The sequence below is a fragment of the Notolepis coatsorum genome, assembly GCF_963971535.1.
Source record: "Notolepis coatsorum genome assembly, chromosome: 4".
NCBI classification, from domain to species: domain Eukaryota; kingdom Metazoa; phylum Chordata; class Actinopteri; order Aulopiformes; family Paralepididae; genus Notolepis; species Notolepis coatsorum.
In genome coordinates this window covers 41,066,693-41,085,098 of record NC_140168.1, presented here as the reverse complement: position 1 = coordinate 41,085,098, position 18,406 = coordinate 41,066,693, and the positions used below count along the sequence as shown (strand labels likewise).

Genomic DNA, 18,406 nt, shown 5'->3' with positions numbered 1-18,406 from the left:
CGAGAGGAAATGTGTGAAACACGAGACTCACGTCATGTGTCATGAATAAGTAATACCTGTTGGACTTGTTTACCTCAGGAGTGTCTTGCGGTAACGTTTGCATGTTGTTTTTGTATCGTTTGTTTTGTCGTACAGCTGCAGAACTCACGCACCGTCATCCAGGAGAGAGATCGCTTCATCCAAGATCTGGAGGAGAAGATGGCTTTCCTGGAGGCCGAGGTCAGAGTTCACAGCAAGGGCTTTTACACTGCAATGCAATGGGTTATTATGTGTGCATAGGGGGACATTGGAACGTGTGTTTGTATGTAGGGCTGTTGACATGGGAGAAAATAGATCATGATGATATTCAGGACTTTTTGGTGTTGAATTTCAGACCCCCCCCCCCCCCCCCCCCCCCAATTTCTTTTTAATAAAATGATTTAAAAAAATAATATAATATAAAAAAAAAATCCCCACAGTACAATAACACAGACAGATGATAAACAATGAATCAACATATTTAACCCAGCCCTGTTTCTATGTATGTTTCTGAATGGTCTTTGACCCTTCTGTCTGTGACCACTTCCTGTCTACAGAACAGGGAGATGCATGACCACATGGAGTACTTCCTGGGGGGAGAGAACCCTGTGACTCTGACAACCTCTGAGAACAAACCTCAGATCATCTACAGGTGACTACACACACACACACACACACACACACACACACACACACACACACACACATGCACACACTTTAATACTTTATTTGGTTCCACAAATTGTATTACATAAACAGGGAATCAAATGTATCGGGGCCAAGCAGCACTGAACACTTAAGGGTACACATAGCACCTCCTTCTCCACGTGGCTAAGCTGCCAATAATAGCTGAGACAGAGCAATATTTGGCAATTTGTTTGGCTTTTCTTTTAGACATTGCAGCAATTCTCAGACCGGTCATGTCTGCCCCCTCCTCACGATGGTGTCAAGGTCCATCACGTAGTAGGCGAAAAGTAATGATCGAAAACTAGGGATGTCTGATATTATCGGCCTACCGATATTATCGGCCGATATTGGCATAAAAATGTGATATCGGAAAATATTGGTATCGGTTTTCAAAAAATATATATATATTTTTTATTTTTATTTTTTTAATATTTATTTAACCTTTATTTACCCAGGCAAGCAAGTAAGAACAAATGATTATTTTATTTATTGTCAAAGTATGCATAATGTTGTGTTAATTACACAAGAGATATGTAATGTTAATTACCTGCATTTATCGGTATCGGTTCATATCGGTTCATATCGGTATCGGAATTAAGAGTTGGACAATATCGGTATATCGGTATCGGTAAAAAATCCAATATCAAACATCCCTAATCGAAACTCAAATTACTTTGAGTGTGAATGTGAAACATCACCTGAAAATACTCAACCTGTCTTTAATTGGGAATGTGCACAACACTCCACAGCTGACTAGAAAATTATGTTTAAAAACATAGCTCATCGACTTAAAAAACGGATTCCTAGAGTGCATCTCTTTGTCTGACCGAAGGGTTATTGTTGGCAAAACGGACTGTTTATATTGTATTGAAATGTTGTCTGTGATAGACTTTGGAGGACCAGCCAGGTTGGAGCCGAGCACCTGAGCGAACCTCGTGAATAAAATGGCTGCACCATATGAACATAGTGAACATGTGGAGTGAACATACCAGTAACTACTTAAAACAATTTGAATAGGAGCAGCCACATGAAAGGGGCTCTGGGTGCTCGGCTCCGCGCATGGTGGATATGGGGGTGTTCTGTTTCTCGGGGAGGAGGGTGGGAGGGAGTTGTCTCTCTTATGGGGGTCAGAGCGGCTGAGCTTTGCCCAGTGGGGTCTTGTGTGTTGCGGGGTCGGTGTGCGTGGGGTGGGGCTCTCTGTGACATGGGCGGTTTGGTAGCGGGCTTGGCTCAGTGGGGGGGAGTCCCCTTCTGGGGGGCCGGCTCCGCGCGTATCTGCCTGGGATATGGGGGAGTCCTACGGGCTTAGCTCAGGATGGGGGGGATGTCGGGGGGGGGCATCGTTTCCGCGGTTTGCCCCGGGAGAGTGAGGTCCTGTATGTTGTGGGGTCGTTGTGCGTGGGGTGGGGTGCTTGGTGATATGGGAGGTAGCGGGCTTGGCTCGGTGGAGGGGAGTACCACCCCTCGCTCCTCTACTGAGCCTGGCCCAATTAAATTCAAGGGACCCATGTTGCTGAGTGCTCGGCCCCGCGGGGGACGGACCTGGGATGTGGGGGAGCCCTATTTCTAGGGGTGGATGGCGGGAGGGGGGGGTCCCTCTTATGGGGGTCTGGGCGGCTGAGCGCAGCCGTATTATAGTAATTCAAGGGGCCCATGTCTGTATATTGTTATGTTATTGATGTCATTGTAAGTAGTGTACGTCTATAAATGTTAATACAAATTTAAGTTTAAAAGAAAAATGAAAAATAATTTGAATATGTGAAAAGGATAATAATAAAATGTCTCACTTTTGTTTTGTCCCACAGCAAAGAAATCATACCATCGACACACAGCAACAAGTCCCTTCCTTTCATCAAAGTCATCGAGATCAAGTCCTGAACAGATGACCAGAGCAAAATGAGGGACTAGGGGAGCGAACACACCACAGCCTAAACCCGGCCAAAACGTTTCCATGATCCTGGAAGATATTGTGTAAATATATATATATTTAATCGTTGACTAGGGTATGTGTAGATTTGTAGCGAGTTGGAGAGGCTTTATAAACCCCATGGTGCACACTGATCTATTTGTTAATACTGCTTATGCTGCGAAACTGACTTTTGAGGTTGCTTTGCATCAGCCTTCGTTGGCTTACTCATGCAGTAAGTGATGTAGACAATCCTCCACAAGTGTTTTGATAAGTCGGGACACAGAGCTGACACAGTGGCAGTTTCTGCTCAAGTCTCCTTGGGTGTTGTTCCTGTGTTCACTATGTTCCCTTTGGGATAAACAGACTGCTATGTTATCACCATAGATGTCTCTCACTCTCTCTCTGACACATTATGTTGGGCGTTTCAACCCCTAAGGTTCCACAGCCTACATAAGCAGAATGCCAAACATCAGGGTTCAAGGGTCACATTCCTCAATGCTTTGCACCTCGTCACCAACGATGGCACCCAGTCGCTCATGTCGACGTTGTAAACTAATTTTATTATGTCTCGCCTCGATGTGTTTCATGAACATTCTAGTGTGTTGTATATTACAATTGTGTATCACGGTTGTGACCTCTTTCTTTCTGTTTAAAGGTTGGACGCGGTTCAGAATGTGTAGTTGATGGTTGATGGTAGGTTTCGTAAGAGATTTCTCTCTAAGTTGCCAAGTGCTGCCTTGACACCTGAGGTTATTGTTGAAGGGGGCCCTTTTCTTGTCTAATAGTCATCATAGCCTGTATTTAATGATTAACTTTGCTGTGTTTCTATCAATTATATCTTTTTGTTTTTGTTTGTTACAATCCATCCTGAACTGTTTTATAAATTAGTATTTTACTGTGAAGATGATCTTGTTATAGATGGATGTTCAATAGTGGACAACTGAAGTGCAGTCCATGTCCTTTTAAGTGTTTTGTTTGTTTGTTTTCACAATAAATTATATTTAATGTGTTTTAAGAACTGCTCCCTCCGTATTCTACTTGTGTGTATGTAACTTACAAATGTCATCGCGTGCGCATCAACACTTCTCGTGGCAAAACAATGATCTCTACTGCTTGAATCAGATTACACTGTATGACCAACCACTGCCACCTAGTGTATGATATTAAAACCACTGATGAGTGTCTCACGTTTTCTTTTTTAATCTCAAATCACACAAACATATGACATGAAACGGATGCAAATCACAAAATACAAATTAAATAAATTATCATATTCCATATAAATATTATCTTACATCTATACAAATGCCCACTGGATCAAAATGTACAAATACATAAATGATTTGAGTCGAGAGGAAAAAAAGTGACAAAAAAAGCATCCACTTTGTGAGCTCGCCAAAAAAACAATGTCACAGCAGACAGCAGGTGGAGCTACAATCATGTCTGTTTTGTCTTGAGAATAAAGCCCATTAGGTCCCATGGAAATAAGAATGAAAGCTGTCGTATAAACCAGTCACAGATCAGGGCTGCACCATATTGAGAGGGGAGGGGGGGTCACACAAATATTGCAATTACAATATGAAGAGGGTGAACACGTGGAGTGAACATACCGGTAGCTGAATATGTGAAAAAAGATTTGAGATGAGATACTAATGCCTGACATAATGCCCCCCTATTGTGCAGCCCTGGTTCACGCACACACATAAACACACACAAACACACTGTGTAACATACTATCATACTATTCAAATGTCACATCAAAGACACCACCATCTGTGGCAGAGAACTCAGGGCAAGGTCTGTCCTCGTCCCAGCCTCTCACAGAGTGCTCTCCAGTGTGTTGTAGTTGTCCTTGAAGCTCTTGAGCTCCAGGAAGTGCTTGGGCCTCTTGCTGCGCTGGCCAGTGGAGGGAAGGTAGGTGACCTGGATGGTAGAAGGAGTGCTGCAGGGCGGGGAGCCCGTCAGGTCTTTAGCTGCGGACTGGTGGTGCTGGTCCAAACTGGTGCTGCTGGAGTATGCCTTCACGCTGAGGGAGAATTTGCACACGTTTAGGCACGTGTTATTTGCCCATTTAACCTTTATCTAACCAGGTATGTTGTAGGGATGGGAGGTATATCCATGCAAATGGTATAGGATTTTTACTCTACCATTGTCATGTTTTGGATCATAATTTACCATTCTCTATGCAGTGCCGGAATATAGTCAGGAGGACAATACTAGTCTTTCCTTTGCTTTTAGGGGTAGCGAGCCAAAAAGGTAGGGAACCACTGTAGCACTGGTTCCTTTCTCATTTAATGTTTTGCCTTTATGATGAGAAAATGTGTATATTTCCTTAAGGGTTTGATGGGCCAAACAACTGTAGTACTTACACATCAGCTAGTTCATTGAGAGCGTCCTGGTATTTCAGAAACTCTGCTTCCCCGAATACCTAGAGCACAGAGTGAAAGTCAAATCAGCATATTTAAAAGTGATATAGATAATATTTGTATGTAGTAGTAATGTAATATTTTTTTTTATAAATAGTACAACCACAGAGTTCTTAGAAAGGTGCAGAATAAAGGTATTGCTTCCCCCCAAAATAAATGTTGATTAAATGTATAATTTAAAAAAGAAATTGCATTTTATGCCCTCCCTACTTCACATTTCCCTATGTGGAATGCACCTGATTGGATAAATGACATGATTGCGCACTAGTGCGACATCTAGTGGCTACATGTTATCTGTAGCACCTTTAAAAGGGAGGAGAATTAACCTTAAAATATAATTCACATCATCCCTACAATCTTCGAGAGATCAGTCTAGATTCATCGACACGAACACGTCTTTATGATGAATTGAAAATGGGGGACCCTGATGTAAACAAGACGAAAGTCTTTCTCTGGTCTGCATCCCCTTAACAATTGTGTGTATTGAGCTGTACTGTATTGTACCCATTCTGCAATCTGTTAACAACATTTTCAATCAATCAATCAGTCTCTCCCCAGAGCTAGAAGCACGAGACTTGATGATGTTATCATCATTAAACAAACGGTGAATAAGAGACAGACGGGTACGTTGTCTTCTACATACCCCTGTGCCATGGCGAGCGCTGTCGTAACCCTCCAGCAGGTTGTCAATGAGGGCACTGCGGCTGCTCTTGATCAGGGAGTGGGAGTTGCGCAGCTCCAGCAGCCAGCTCCGGAAGCTGCGTCCGGTGAAGGCACTGGGACTCCGGCTGATCTCCTGTAGAGGAATCCCTGGGGTTTAAGAGGAGAACGGAAGACATGAGAAAAGTGTGGAAGAGGATGAGGGTTCCTACGACGGTGTTGCTCAATCAACTCATTCAGCGCCAGCCTGTATCCCCATCCCTGTGGTCAATGGGCCACGCTTTAAAAGATAGGCATTTCCACGATGCGTCACGATGTTTGCGAGCTATATCTATAGTCTATATTATAGCTATGGAGACAATACTATGGCTCATTTGATCGTTTTGTGATGCTCTGATCGTCAGCAACGGCATAAGTTTGTTTTGGAGTACGTAACATATGATCGTTGCGATCGATGTGAAATCATTGTAGGATCAAAGTAGGATTGATGTCATATAGTCCTTACCTTTGCTAGGAAATATTGCAAAAAGAATATTCCAATTGTCTGATCGTGATTTCCAGTATTGATGTCCATCAGGTCCCTGACATGAAATGGGACAAACTATGCATGAAGTGTGCTGGACGCGTTCCAAGGGGTTCGAATGAAGCCTTTCACTTGCCTGGGTACCATTTCTCCGCCCGAACCATATAAAATGTAACACACAGTGTGAAATAAGGTTTCAAAGGGTAGGCGATACTGCCACCTAGCAGGATTCGGCCGGCATTGCAATCTTGGAGTCTCAGAATGAGTCCCAATGATACACAGAGGTCCGTGAGACTATAGAATAAAAAAATTTAATAAAAGAAAAAACGATGAAAACGATCGAAAACCCGACTATATTCGGGTTTTGGCGCTCAACGCATGGCGAGATAACCCGACTATAGTCGTGATTGGCCTTGAATGAGTTAAAGGAACATGCCCACTTTTAGAGAAATTAGCTTATTTGCCATCTACCCTGGAGTTAGACAAGCAGATACATACCCTTTTCTTCTCTGTGCATGCATTAGGCTTAGGGAACAGCCGCGCCGTTAGCCTAGCTTAGCATCATTCACTGGAAGTAGGTTTGCCAGTGTAGCCTAGTTCCCAACAGTCACGAAATAGACTCCAAATACAACTCCAAAACGTTCCTGTAAACATGTTGTGACCTGTGTATTTACCACGTGAAAAAATTATTATAATAATAATAATAATTTGACATTTTCGGGGCGGCTAGGTGGCGCAGTGGGCAAGGTGCTCGCCACCAACGCAGGAGATGCTGGTTTCGAGCCCAGCTCTCGGCGTTGCTACCAGCTTGGCTGGTCGTTCATACTAATACAATTGGCAGTATTAGGGGGTGGGAAGCTGGTGGGTGGGGATCGGACGTTGTGGACAGCGACTCCTACAGGTCGGTTGGTGCGCCTGCGCAGTAGAATCAGGAAGCGACGAGTGCGGCGTATCCCTCCCACGCAGACCCTCGCAGCTGAGAGATTGCGCTGTGCAGGTGAAAAGATGCGACGGCTGCCTCCTCGAGTACCGGAGGGGACACGTGATGCAAGGCTTCGTCCACATTGCAGCCGGCTTGTGGGAGGCATGGCCTAACAGCGTTCGAGACAGGGGAGGGTAGAATTGGACAATACGAAATTGGGGACGGGAGAAAAATAGAAAAATGGGGAGAAAAAGTAGACCAACATTTTTTTTTTGATATTTTCGTCTTCTATGCAGAAATATACTCTGAATTTTTTTTATTTTATTTTTTAAACCTGGCTTTTGAGGTGATGAAATCACTGCGCCCAGGCAGCAGTGGTTTGGCAAAAAAGAATTCAGAGTATATATCTGCTTAGAAAACATAAATGTCTACTTTTTGAAAATGTTCTCCACATGGTAAATACACAGATCACAACATGTTTACAGGAAAGTTTTGGAGTTGTATTTGGAGTGTATTTTGTGACTGTTTGGAACTAGGCTACACGGGCACACCTACTTCCACTGACTGACACTAAGCTAGGCTAACGGTGCGGCTGTTACCTAAGCCTAATGCATGCACAGAGAAGAAAGGGGTATGTATCTGCTTGTCTAACTCCAGGGTAGATGGCAATAAGCTAATTTCCCCAAAAGTTGGCGCGTTCCTTTAAAGGAACACGCCAACATTATGGGAAATACGGAAGTCAGGCGAGAAGAAGGATACCCATTTCCTCTCTGTGCGTTCAATGGAAAGCTATTTGGCTGCAAGCTAGGAAATGTCTAATGTCTTTTGTAGGGTTTGTGTTGTTTTTTATTTAAGTTTTTATTTGATATTCTTTTTTTACTCTATTTATCATTTATATTATTGTCATTACTGTACTGTTATTGTTGTTATTTGATATTGTTATGTTTATTATTGTTAATATATTATTATTGTTGTTACTGTGGTGTTTAAAAAATAAAAATGCCATAAAAAGATGACTAGTGGTCCGTATCGATTTCCATTCGTTTGTGCTAAAATAGGATAGCTTACAGCATGATAGCTTTCTACTGAACACACAGAGAGGAAATTGGTATGTTCTATCTATGACGGTAAGTGCATTTCCCATAATGCCAGTTTCCATGACAAATATTTGTCATAGTTTGTTAAATATTTGTTGAAATTTAAACTTGCTTAATAATAATAATAATATCTTAAATTTATATAGGCCTTTCAGGAGACCCAAGGCGCTTAACACATTCCCGGGCATCCACATATATATACGTGATTGGGAGCCAGTGCTTGAAGGCCAATCACGTATATATAAGTGTTTAACAAATATTTTCTTTTATTCGATTTTAATATCCTATTCACTGTCAGGGAGCTGTATTTTGGCTGGAAAAGGCATATTGGGACTCGGAAAGTGCAGTACCGACCAGATCCTGGTAGTGGCGCTGTCTCGAGAATGCAGTAATCGTTGTTTCAGACCTGGTGTCACTTTTTTTTCCGCTCCGGGTGGACTTTTCTGTTAGCCTGAAGCGAGGTCTTTACCCCGATCGCCTGGAATACTTTTTGCGACGCCGAATTCAGTATGCAGTAAAGGAATATATCATCAGCAAATGGACATATCGATCTACCAGATGGCGATCAAATAACTGGGAAATTCTTTTTGGAATCCAACCGGCCACAGGTAAGAGCGATTTGACGTCAATTTCAGCCTGATCGGGCCTTGTTCTCATAGCCAACCCCCGGATCAGCGTATGTTGTTGTAATAACGAATGCCGTTATTGGTAATCAATAATCAGAAACGACTCTTCCCCCCCCCCCCCCCATGAAACATGATACCGATCATATGCATTTTGATTTTTAACTCTAGCTTGTGTAGGGACAAAACGCCAATTGATTTAACGTTATTAGCTTAGCGCCTTATAACTAGCTTTGCAGGAATTATCCCAGATCATTCCCATATAACACTCATATTCATTAGGCTATAAAAGGGGAACGTATTGATGAGAACATAATTTCGTTATGGCATATTGAAGGGAAGGTTTATACTGTCAATTGACAATGACAATGGATACATAGCTATAATATAAAATATATTTAGCTCTACAAACAACGTCACGCACAGTGAAAAGTTGTAATGAAAAGCTGGCGTCCTAGAGTGGGGCCCGTCTAATCTAATGGCCGGGAATGTGTTAACAGGAGGGGGCAGCTAAGGGAGGGGAACAGGGAACAACGTAACAACAAAATAATAATCAAAAGGAAAGAAAGAAAACAAAAAACAAAAGGGGAAATCAGGCAGAGTCATTTACAAATTTGGTGAAGAGGTGGGTTTTGAGTTGGGATTTGAAAGAGTGCAGGGATGTAGCACTACGGATGTTTGGAGGGAGTGAGTTCCAGAGGGTGGGTGCGGCCACAGAGAAGGCTCTGGGACCAACAGTCTGCATTTTGGTGGTGGGGATGGAGAGGAGACCGGAGTCAGAGGACCGCAGCCCCCGGGGTGGGATGTAGGGATGGAGGAGGTCAGCTAGGTACCGGGGGCAAGGGAGTGAAGGGCTTTGTAGGTGATGAGGAGGATCTTGAAATTGGTAGGTTGAATGTCCCTGCTCTTCTTCTGGATAGCTATCACTAGCAAACTTCGTATTGAGGAAATTATTCTTTCAAAAGTATCTAGAACTACGAGCAGCCAAGCTTGAGAGAGAAAAGTTTAATTCCATGGGTTTACCAGGTTTTCTGTGACAGTAGAAACCCTGATTGATTGATTGATTGAAAAGTTTATTAACAGATTGCAGAATGGGTACAGTACAGCTCAATACATACAATTGTTAAGAGGATGCAGACCTGAGAAAGACTTTCGTCTTGTTTCCATCAGGGTCCCCCATTTTCAATTCATCATATGACACACACGACATACAGATAGACAGTACTGCTACATCTATACATTTATGACATACCAGATTTTCAAATACAGTTGACTGTAAAGAAAAGTCGATGCCTTGTGGTAGATATCTCACCTGAGTCGCGAATGGCATCCAGAGCCTTCATCCTGTACAGGTAGTTGTAGCAACCTGTGGATTTCAGATAATTTTTATCAAGCCAGTAAAAAGAACGTCAGGCAACAATGACCATGTGAGGGATATCCAGATTTTTATTTTATTTATTTTTTAATCCTCTTTTTCTCCGCCTGGTTTTCTATTTTTTCTCCCCATCCCAATTTAGTCGTTATGCCAATTCCCCCCTCCCTTACCTGGTTGTTGCGCGCATGTTCCTCCTACTGGTCGGTACAAGGGAACCCTGAAGTCAACCACATGCTTCCTCCGACACACGTGGAGACAGCCAGTGGCTCTCTTCTCACCTGGCAGCGAGGACTCTCATTGGTGAAGCGTAACGCGTGGGAGGTCACGCTGCCTTCACCATTTCCTGCCTTTCGCTGAGCAGGCGCCCAGACCTGACCTGTAGGCGTCGCTGTCCACAACGCCAGATTACCACCCTCGACTTCCCTCCCGCTAACTCAGCCAAACGAGTTAGTATGACGATCGGCCCAAGCCGCAGGCAATGCTGACTCCGGGAGTCGAGACCGCAGCCTCTTGCATTGGTGACGAGTAGGGCTGTACCGAATGTCATTTTTTAACATTCGAAGCTTCGATTGAAGTATTCGAACGAAGCTTCGAATGTCTACAAAAAAAGATTTACTTCATAAAAACATTTTATAAAAAGTATTTTTTTTTCTTTTCTTACTAAATCCTCAATTTGAATAAAGTGATTAATCTGATTAAATGAGTCTTTTTCTTTTATTAAATACACTTTCTTTAATGAATATAACTCATCAGTTTCGTCAACATAAATAATCCAATAAGGGCACGGTTGGTATAAAAGTGATGGTGACGTCTTATAGTATAATATTAGTGTAGCCTAATCTTTAACTGCAACTGTGAAGAAAACCCCCATTGGTTTAAACAGATTGAATAGAAAAAAAAAAAAAAAAAAAAAAATGTTATTAAAAATGTAAAATTCGAATGTTGATTTAGAATTCGAATGTCATCATCACCATCACCACCACCCACTAGGGGTGTAACGGTACACAAAAACCACGGTACGGTACGTACCTCGGTTTTGAAGTCAAGGTTCGGTACGGGTTTTCGGTACAGTGGGGGAAAGTTTGGCTTTCCATGTTCCACTCAGGGGTGAAGTAGTGTGCAGTAACTAATTGTACTTGTAGGGCTGTCAACGAATATTCTATATTGAAATTAATAATCGACTTGTAAAAAAAAAAAATAATAATAATAATTATATTAGATTGTGAAGAAAACAGCCCCCGGTGGGCGGTCGTTAGTGGTTAACATACCGTTGTATTTGTTCGGTACTTACACAGCCGTTCGGTACGGTACGGTACACACTGAAACGGTTCGGTTGGGTACGGTCCGGATATGTACCTTTACACCCCTACCACCCACTGGCATCAGTAGCCTCCCTCTGTTTTTCCCTGTGTCTGCTAGTGCCGGGTGCTCAGTGTCCACAGCAGAGTTACAAGTGATAACCATGTTGTGATCAGTGCTTTCAGCTGCTACGCCCCAAAACTGTGGAACACTCTCCTGCAGGTCATTAGGACAGCAGAACTGCTTAAAACGTAGCTTTTTAAACTATATAATATCATTATTTGTCATTATTTTATGTAGTTTATCATTTTATTTGTTATTTAGTAATGTCTTATTTTACTGTTATAAATTTTTTTCTCATGGTTTACTATCTAATTTTGCTATTTTATTATTTTAACTATTTTATTTTTCTGTCTTTATTATTATTTTATTTGTAATTTATTTATTGTCTTATGTTAGTGTCTTACTGTTTGTCGTATTTAGCTATTTTTACTATCGTACCTAGTTGTTTTATTACCGTTATCATTTTAATGTCTATTATTTAATTTAATTATTATAATTAATCTTTATCCTTTTGTTTCGTTTTTTGTGTAAATCACTTTTTTTTTTTTTTTTTTTTTTTAATTTGGCCATTCCCCTGGCTCTTTTATACGTTTATCGCATTTATTCTGGTCAAGGATGACCGACAGAAACAGGCTGAAAGGGTTCAGATGGGGGGGAAGACACTCTGGGAAAGGCACGGCTGCAGTCCGGGATTCGAACTCGCTAAACCCCAGATCCGTGACGAGCACGGTTGTCCCCGGCGCCGAAATGGCACTTGCGGTACGTGGTGAGCTACTGGAGCTCCCCCTGTGTAAATCACTTTTAGCTGCAATCTGTATGAATGGTTCTATATAAATAAAGTTATTATTATTTTACATTTATTTTTATTTAAATTAAATGTATTTTATTTTAAGACATCTAAAGAATGTCATGTTTTTAGACATATTTCTATATTATTCAAATTGGAGCTAAATATAATATACTTTATTATTATATTACATTATATTATAATATAAATATATTACATTACATTATATCATACATATTATTTATATTATTCAAATGATGTCAAACATGTTCCGTTGTGATGTCACAGTATGATGTCATAATCAAACATTCTAGAACATTTGTGTATCTATTCAACATGTTCCATTGTGATGTCACAGTATGATGTCACAGTATGATGTCATAATCAAACATTCTAGAACATTTGTGTTCATACTCAGAAGATCTCAGATATCAGTAGACAAGTGAAGATATCACTTGTTGTTTCCGGCTACTTGTCTGTAAGCTTGAATATATACTGTAGATACAATTTTAAAATCACCACATGGAAAAGGAAACAAGCGCCAAGTGCAGCAGGTAAGGTCATAGCTGTCAATAGGGCTGTACCGAATGTCATTTTTTAACATTCGAAGCTTCGATTGAAGTATTCGAACGAAGCTTTGAATGTCTAAAAAAAAATATTTTACTTCATAAAAAAAAAAAAAAAAAGATAAGATTACTAAATCCTCAATTTGAATAAAGTGATTCATCTGATTAAATTAGTATTTTTCTTTTATTAAATACACTTTCTTTAATGAATATAACTCATCAGTTTCGTCAACATAAATAATCCAATAAGGGCATGGTTGGTATGAAAGTGATGGGGACGTCTTATAGTATAATATTAGTGTAGCCTAATCTTTAACTGCAACTGTGAAGAAAACCCCCATTGGTTTAAACAGATTGAATAGACACAAAAAAAAGATTAAAAAAATAAATAAAAAATTCGAATGTTGATTTAGAATTCGAATGTCAACATTATGAGCGAAGCTTCGAAGCATTCGGTACAGCCCTAGTGACGAGCACAATCTCTGCTACGCCATCCGACCGCCCTATATCCAGATGTTTTTTACAGAGTAACATTAAAGGGGATAGCTCAGATCTTTTAGAACCCTGGCCCTATTTCCTACTAACCAATGATGTTGTCAATTCGTAGAATCCTTTCTCAGCACAAGTTCACACAAAGTAGATTTCAGTGAGCTTGAATGAATGAATGAATGAAAACTTTATTTAACAGATTGCAGAATGGGTACAATACAGTACGGCTCAATACATACAATTGTTAAGGGGATGCAGACCTGAGAAAGACGTTTGTCTTGTTTCCATCAGGGTCCCCCATTTTCAATTCATATAGACATATATGACATACATGACATACAGATAGTCAGTACTGCTACATCTATACATTTATGACATACCAGATTTGCAAATACAGTACTGTTTGTGATACAGAAGGAGTCAAGAAAAGAGAGTATATACATTTGACGTAGAAACTGTACATTGGAGGAGGTTGGGTGGGGGGGGTTGGGTACATTGGGATATTGACAACCATACTGGGTAATTTACATTGGAGGTGGTTGGGGGGGGGGGGGGGGGGCCGGGGGGCACACTGTATAAACAAGTAACACTGTACATTGAGGGGGGGGGGGGGGGGAGACACTGTACAAACAAACACAATTGTACATTGAACTATTGACAAAACCATACTAGGTAAATGACTGTACATTGGAGGGGGTTGGGTTAGGATATTTACAGGGGCCAGTGTTGAATTGCAGTCTCCCGTAGGTGTCCCTTGAGAGAGGTTTTGAAAGTGGGTAGTGATCCACATTCCTTTACAGCTTTGGGTAGGGCGTTCCACATTGATGTGGCATAATTGCGAAACGTGTTTAGTCCCTTATTTGAGCCGAATCTGGGTTTAACATGATTTGTGGAGCTCCCTCTGGTGTTGTGATCGTGGTATTCACTGACCTTTGGGAAGTATTTTGACATGTACATGGGTACCTTGGTCGTGTAGTGTATCTTGTAGACCAGGCCCATTGCAAGTTGTTGTACTCTGTCGTCTACTCTAAGCCATCCTAGGTTGTCAAAGTGGGCAGGGGTGAGGTGGGTTCTAGGAGTAAGGTCAAGCAGTAGTCTGACCAGTTTGTTTTGAGATGTTTGTAATTTTGTTTTAGCGCCTTTGAGGTGCTTTGGTACCATGAGGTGCAAGCATAGTCGTAGTACCCCTGAATGAGTGCTCCTGCCAGAGTCTTCAGGGTGTTCTTGTTTACCAGAGAGGAGATCCGGTACAAGAATCGAGTTCGTTGGTTGACTTTTTTTATTACATTGGATGCCATTTTGTCACAGGAGAGATTAGCCTCTAGGATGGAACCCAGGTAGGTAATTTCCTCTTTCCTTGTGACAATATTGTCACCCACTGTAACTGAGAAGCCGTCGGTCTTGCTGAGTTTGTTATTTGAACCGAAGAGAATGGACTCTGTTTTGCCCATGTGTAATGATAGTTTGTTATCAGCGAGCCATATGCAGATTCTGCCTAGTTCCGAGCTGAGGGTTTTTTCAACCTGTAACTTGTTCTTGTCAGAGACCAGCAGGGCTGAGTCGTCCGCAAACAGGAACAAGTTGCAGTCACAAGCTGACGACATGTCATTTGCATAAATTAGGAACAGTAGCGGTCCTAGTATGCTTCCTTGTGGAACACCACAGCTCACTGTGAGGGGGGGGGATAGGGTACCGTTTACCTCCACCATCTGTTCCCTCCCCTCAAGGTAGGATTGCATCCAGCTCACTGATAGACTATCAAAACCAATTGCTTTTAGCTTGTCAATCAGAATGGAGTGATTGACCGTGTCAAAGGCCTTTTGTAGGTCCAGCATGACCATGCCGCAGTATTTGCCTGCGTCCACCTCTTGTTTGATGTGGTCATTCAAATAGAGAAGGCATGTGTCAGTGGAGTGGGATGTTCTGAAGCCAGATTGGAATTCGTAGATTAGATTTTTTTCCGCTAGGTACTTTTCGACCTGTTCGTAGACTATTTTTTCCATGACTTTCGAGATGGAGGTGAGAATAGAAACAGGGCGGTAGTTGCCTGGGTCTAATTTGCTGCCCTTTTTGTGCAGAGGGGTCACCCTCGCAATTTTGAAGTCCTTGGGGACGTGTCCCTGTCAGCTTGTACAGACAGGAGCTTGGCCCCATTGACTATGCATTGGCTTAGTGGCCACAGTGGACACAGCTGCAGTATGGAACAGCATGGATTGTGCTGGGAAACGGACTCTACTGATCAACATCATCATTGGTAACAAAAGTCAGAACTATATCTTTAAACTAGAATAATGACTTACTAATCTGTGACCCATGTTTCAGTCTATCATCTTCTTCTGACAGGAGACGAGGTTCAAAGCGGATTTCTTGAACCTTGGAGAGTCGTGAATCAATCTTCTCCCTCAAACCCTGTAATCCACCAATGACAGGTACACTTTAATACACTTGACAGCAGCTGCAGAATAGTTTCTCTGAACAAGTAGCTGAATGACTATACTGTGCCATCGTATTAGTGTATTACCTTGGGTGCGTTGTGTCCAATGGGAGCATGGGGTCCCCGACGGGACCTCATTGCGAAACGCATGATCTGTCTCTTCACAAAGATGAACAACAACACAAACACCTACAGATGGAACAGGACATGGAACTTAAGCTTGCGTTTTAAAACCAGCCAGGTTAACCGCTTTACGTTCAATACACGTAAGGGTCTATTATCTAGCCGGATACTTACCAAACTCCCGTAGGCCATCACCAGCACCACATTAACCCCAGATAGAGGTGACGACTCTGCCATTATCTTACTGAGGTGAGGTGTCCAGTCTTACTGAAGCTGTTGTTAGTTAGCAGGTTAGCCAACGTAATTGACTAGCTACCAAGTACCAACCAAGGTGGTTAGCGCTAGCTAATGTTCAAAGAAATTATCTCAAGGTGACTCTTTAAGTATCTGCCAGAATATTTGTATTTAGCCCTGCGACGATGGTGGAGTGACATGATTCCCCTTCATTTTCGATTTGCCCTAGCTTACTATGTGAGCTACTGTAGGTAGCAAACTGCACAGTGCTGTTTTTTTTAGTAGCGTCCAGCTGCAGCTCCGGAGAATCCTCTCACGGGGCGCTGTTTTTTTTCTTCTGTTTTTTTGCGACGCTCCAGTAGGAGGCCAGCCGATAGACCATAGATATATATAGAACACTAGATAGCTTGCCCGCGCTGCCGGCCAATGGAGAGCGACGTCACTGAACCGCCGCCATCTTGGGAGAGTCAGCCTTGAGTGAGAGTGAGTGAGCTGCACAGACAAAAATACTCATAACTCGCTGAAATATTGACGGATTTACAAACGGTTTGGTTTATTACAAGCATTATTAACGTGGCTATGATTCAAGCGGTTTGTAAAAAAAAAAAAAAAAAAAACGTTTTTTTTTTTTTTTTTTTATAAGTATGCAGTATCATAACTACATCTTTGATGTTTATAGCAAACCAACCCGTTTGTAAATCCGTCAATATTTCAGCGAGTTATGAGTATTTTTGTCTGTGCAGCAGCTCACTCACTCTCACACTCAAGGCTGACTCTCCCAAGATGGCGGCGGTTCAGTGACGCTGGTGACTCCGCCTTAAGCTATCTAGTGTTCTATAGATATCTATGCGATAGACCACCGCAACACTTCCGGGATTCTGAAATCGGGGAGGAGATTGGGGGGGGGGGGGGGTCAAATGAATGAATGTGGATGAGAGCCTTGACATTAAGTGATTGCAGATACGGCTGTGGGGGTGCTAGAGACATGGTCGAATAGACTTGTATGCGCCTGAGTCTCCTGAACACGGCGCGAGACATTCCTAATCGATCAGAACTAAATTGGCAGCGAAAAAGACCGTTTTTAAGCATCGATTTCCCCATGCACATGCGCAGATTGGCCACGGAGTGTGATGCAACGCACATCCACCTGGAATGTTCCATTAGAGGGGCATTAGAGGGGGTGTTGTGTTACTTGTGAGAATGATAAGATAGAATTAAATATACAGTAAAAGGAATACAGTACAAATATACAGAAGTCTACAGTAAGTGTAATATTGCACAGTGTTGTGCATTTATAATCAGTAGCTTAGGCTACATAGTAGGCTAATAACAGCCTATTCTAGTCTAGCAGGTGCTGGTATAGACGTATAATATTAATATATGACATATATGAAATTTTTTGCCTAGAAAAAATCATAGATGACTGAAAATCAACAATACTAGTCTATACCAGCACCTGCTAGACTAGAATAGGCTGTCATTAGCCTACTATGTAGCCTAAGCTACTGATTATAAATGCACAACACTGTGCAATATTACACTTACTGTAGACTTCTGTATATTTGTACTGTATTCCTTTTACTGTATATTTAATTCTATCTTATCATTCTCACAACACAACACCCCCAACACAAACTGGTCAGACTACTACTTGACCTGAACCCCAGAACCCACCTCACCCCTGCCCACTTTGACAACCTAGGATGGCTTAGAGTAGACGACAGAGTACAGCAACTTGCAATGGGCCTGGTCTACAAGATACACTATACGACCGGGGTACCCATGTACATGTCAAAATACTTCCCAAAGGTCAGTGAATACCACAACCACTACACCAGAGGAAGCTCAACAAATCATGTAAAACCCAGATTCGGCTCAAACAAGGGACTAAACACGTTTCGCAATTATGCCACAACAATGTGGAACGCCCTACCCAAAGCTGTAAAGGAATGTGAATCACTACCCACATTCAAAACCGCTCTTAAAGAGCACCTACGGGAGGCTGCAATTCGAAACTGGCCACCGTAAATGCCCAAAACCCCCACCACCTCCTAATAGACAGTCTCCTCCCCACCGCATGTATATATTCCCTCCCCGCCGTATGTATATTTCTCTCCCACCCACCCACCCCCTCCTAATGTACAGTCCCCTCCCCATCATATATACTCTGT

General features: G+C 42.0%; 2 protein-coding genes across 8 annotated transcripts in view; one reads left to right on the top strand and one right to left on the bottom strand.

The window, feature by feature from the left end:
* tuft1b (tuftelin 1b) overlaps nucleotides 1-3,792 on the top strand; it is a 56,452-nt gene extending 52,660 nt beyond the window's left edge. For all 7 annotated transcript variants that reach the window (XM_084313126.1, XM_084313124.1, XM_084313125.1 and 4 more), the window contains 3 exons: nucleotides 136-219; nucleotides 576-670; nucleotides 2,511-3,792. In XM_084313126.1, coding sequence (XP_084169252.1) covers nucleotides 136-219; nucleotides 576-670; nucleotides 2,511-2,583 — 252 coding nt within the window. In that variant the 3' untranslated portion in view covers nucleotides 2,584-3,792. The remainder of the gene's footprint in view (nucleotides 1-135; nucleotides 220-575; nucleotides 671-2,510) is intronic.
* A 4-nt stretch (nucleotides 3,793-3,796) lies between these two features.
* On the bottom strand, nucleotides 3,797-16,494 carry LOC311227463 (protein C1orf43 homolog). Its single transcript, XM_084313132.1, has 7 exons — nucleotides 16,176-16,494; nucleotides 15,966-16,067; nucleotides 15,745-15,853; nucleotides 10,178-10,231; nucleotides 5,684-5,850; nucleotides 4,984-5,042; nucleotides 3,797-4,640 (listed from the first exon to the last, which is right to left on the bottom strand). Exons 1-7 carry the CDS (start codon nucleotides 16,236-16,238, stop codon nucleotides 4,433-4,435), a joined length of 762 nt encoding a protein of 253 aa, XP_084169258.1. The 5' UTR covers nucleotides 16,239-16,494; the 3' UTR covers nucleotides 3,797-4,432.
* Nucleotides 16,495-18,406: the final 1,912 nt, after the last annotated feature.

Bases quoted from the DNA above. Each gene is read 5' to 3' on its own strand.
- LOC311227463 (XM_084313132.1), bottom strand. From the start codon at position 16,238: ATGGCAGAGTCGTCACCTCTATCTGGGGTTAATGTGGTGCTGGTGATG. The intron at 15,854-15,965 runs GTAATACACTAA...GGTGGATTACAG, and splicing joins TTGGACACAACGCACCCAAG to GGTTTGAGGGAGAAGATTGA. The intron at 4,641-4,983 runs GTAAGTACTACA...ATTCTCCCTCAG, and splicing joins CTCAATGAACTAGCTGATGT to CGTGAAGGCATACTCCAGCA.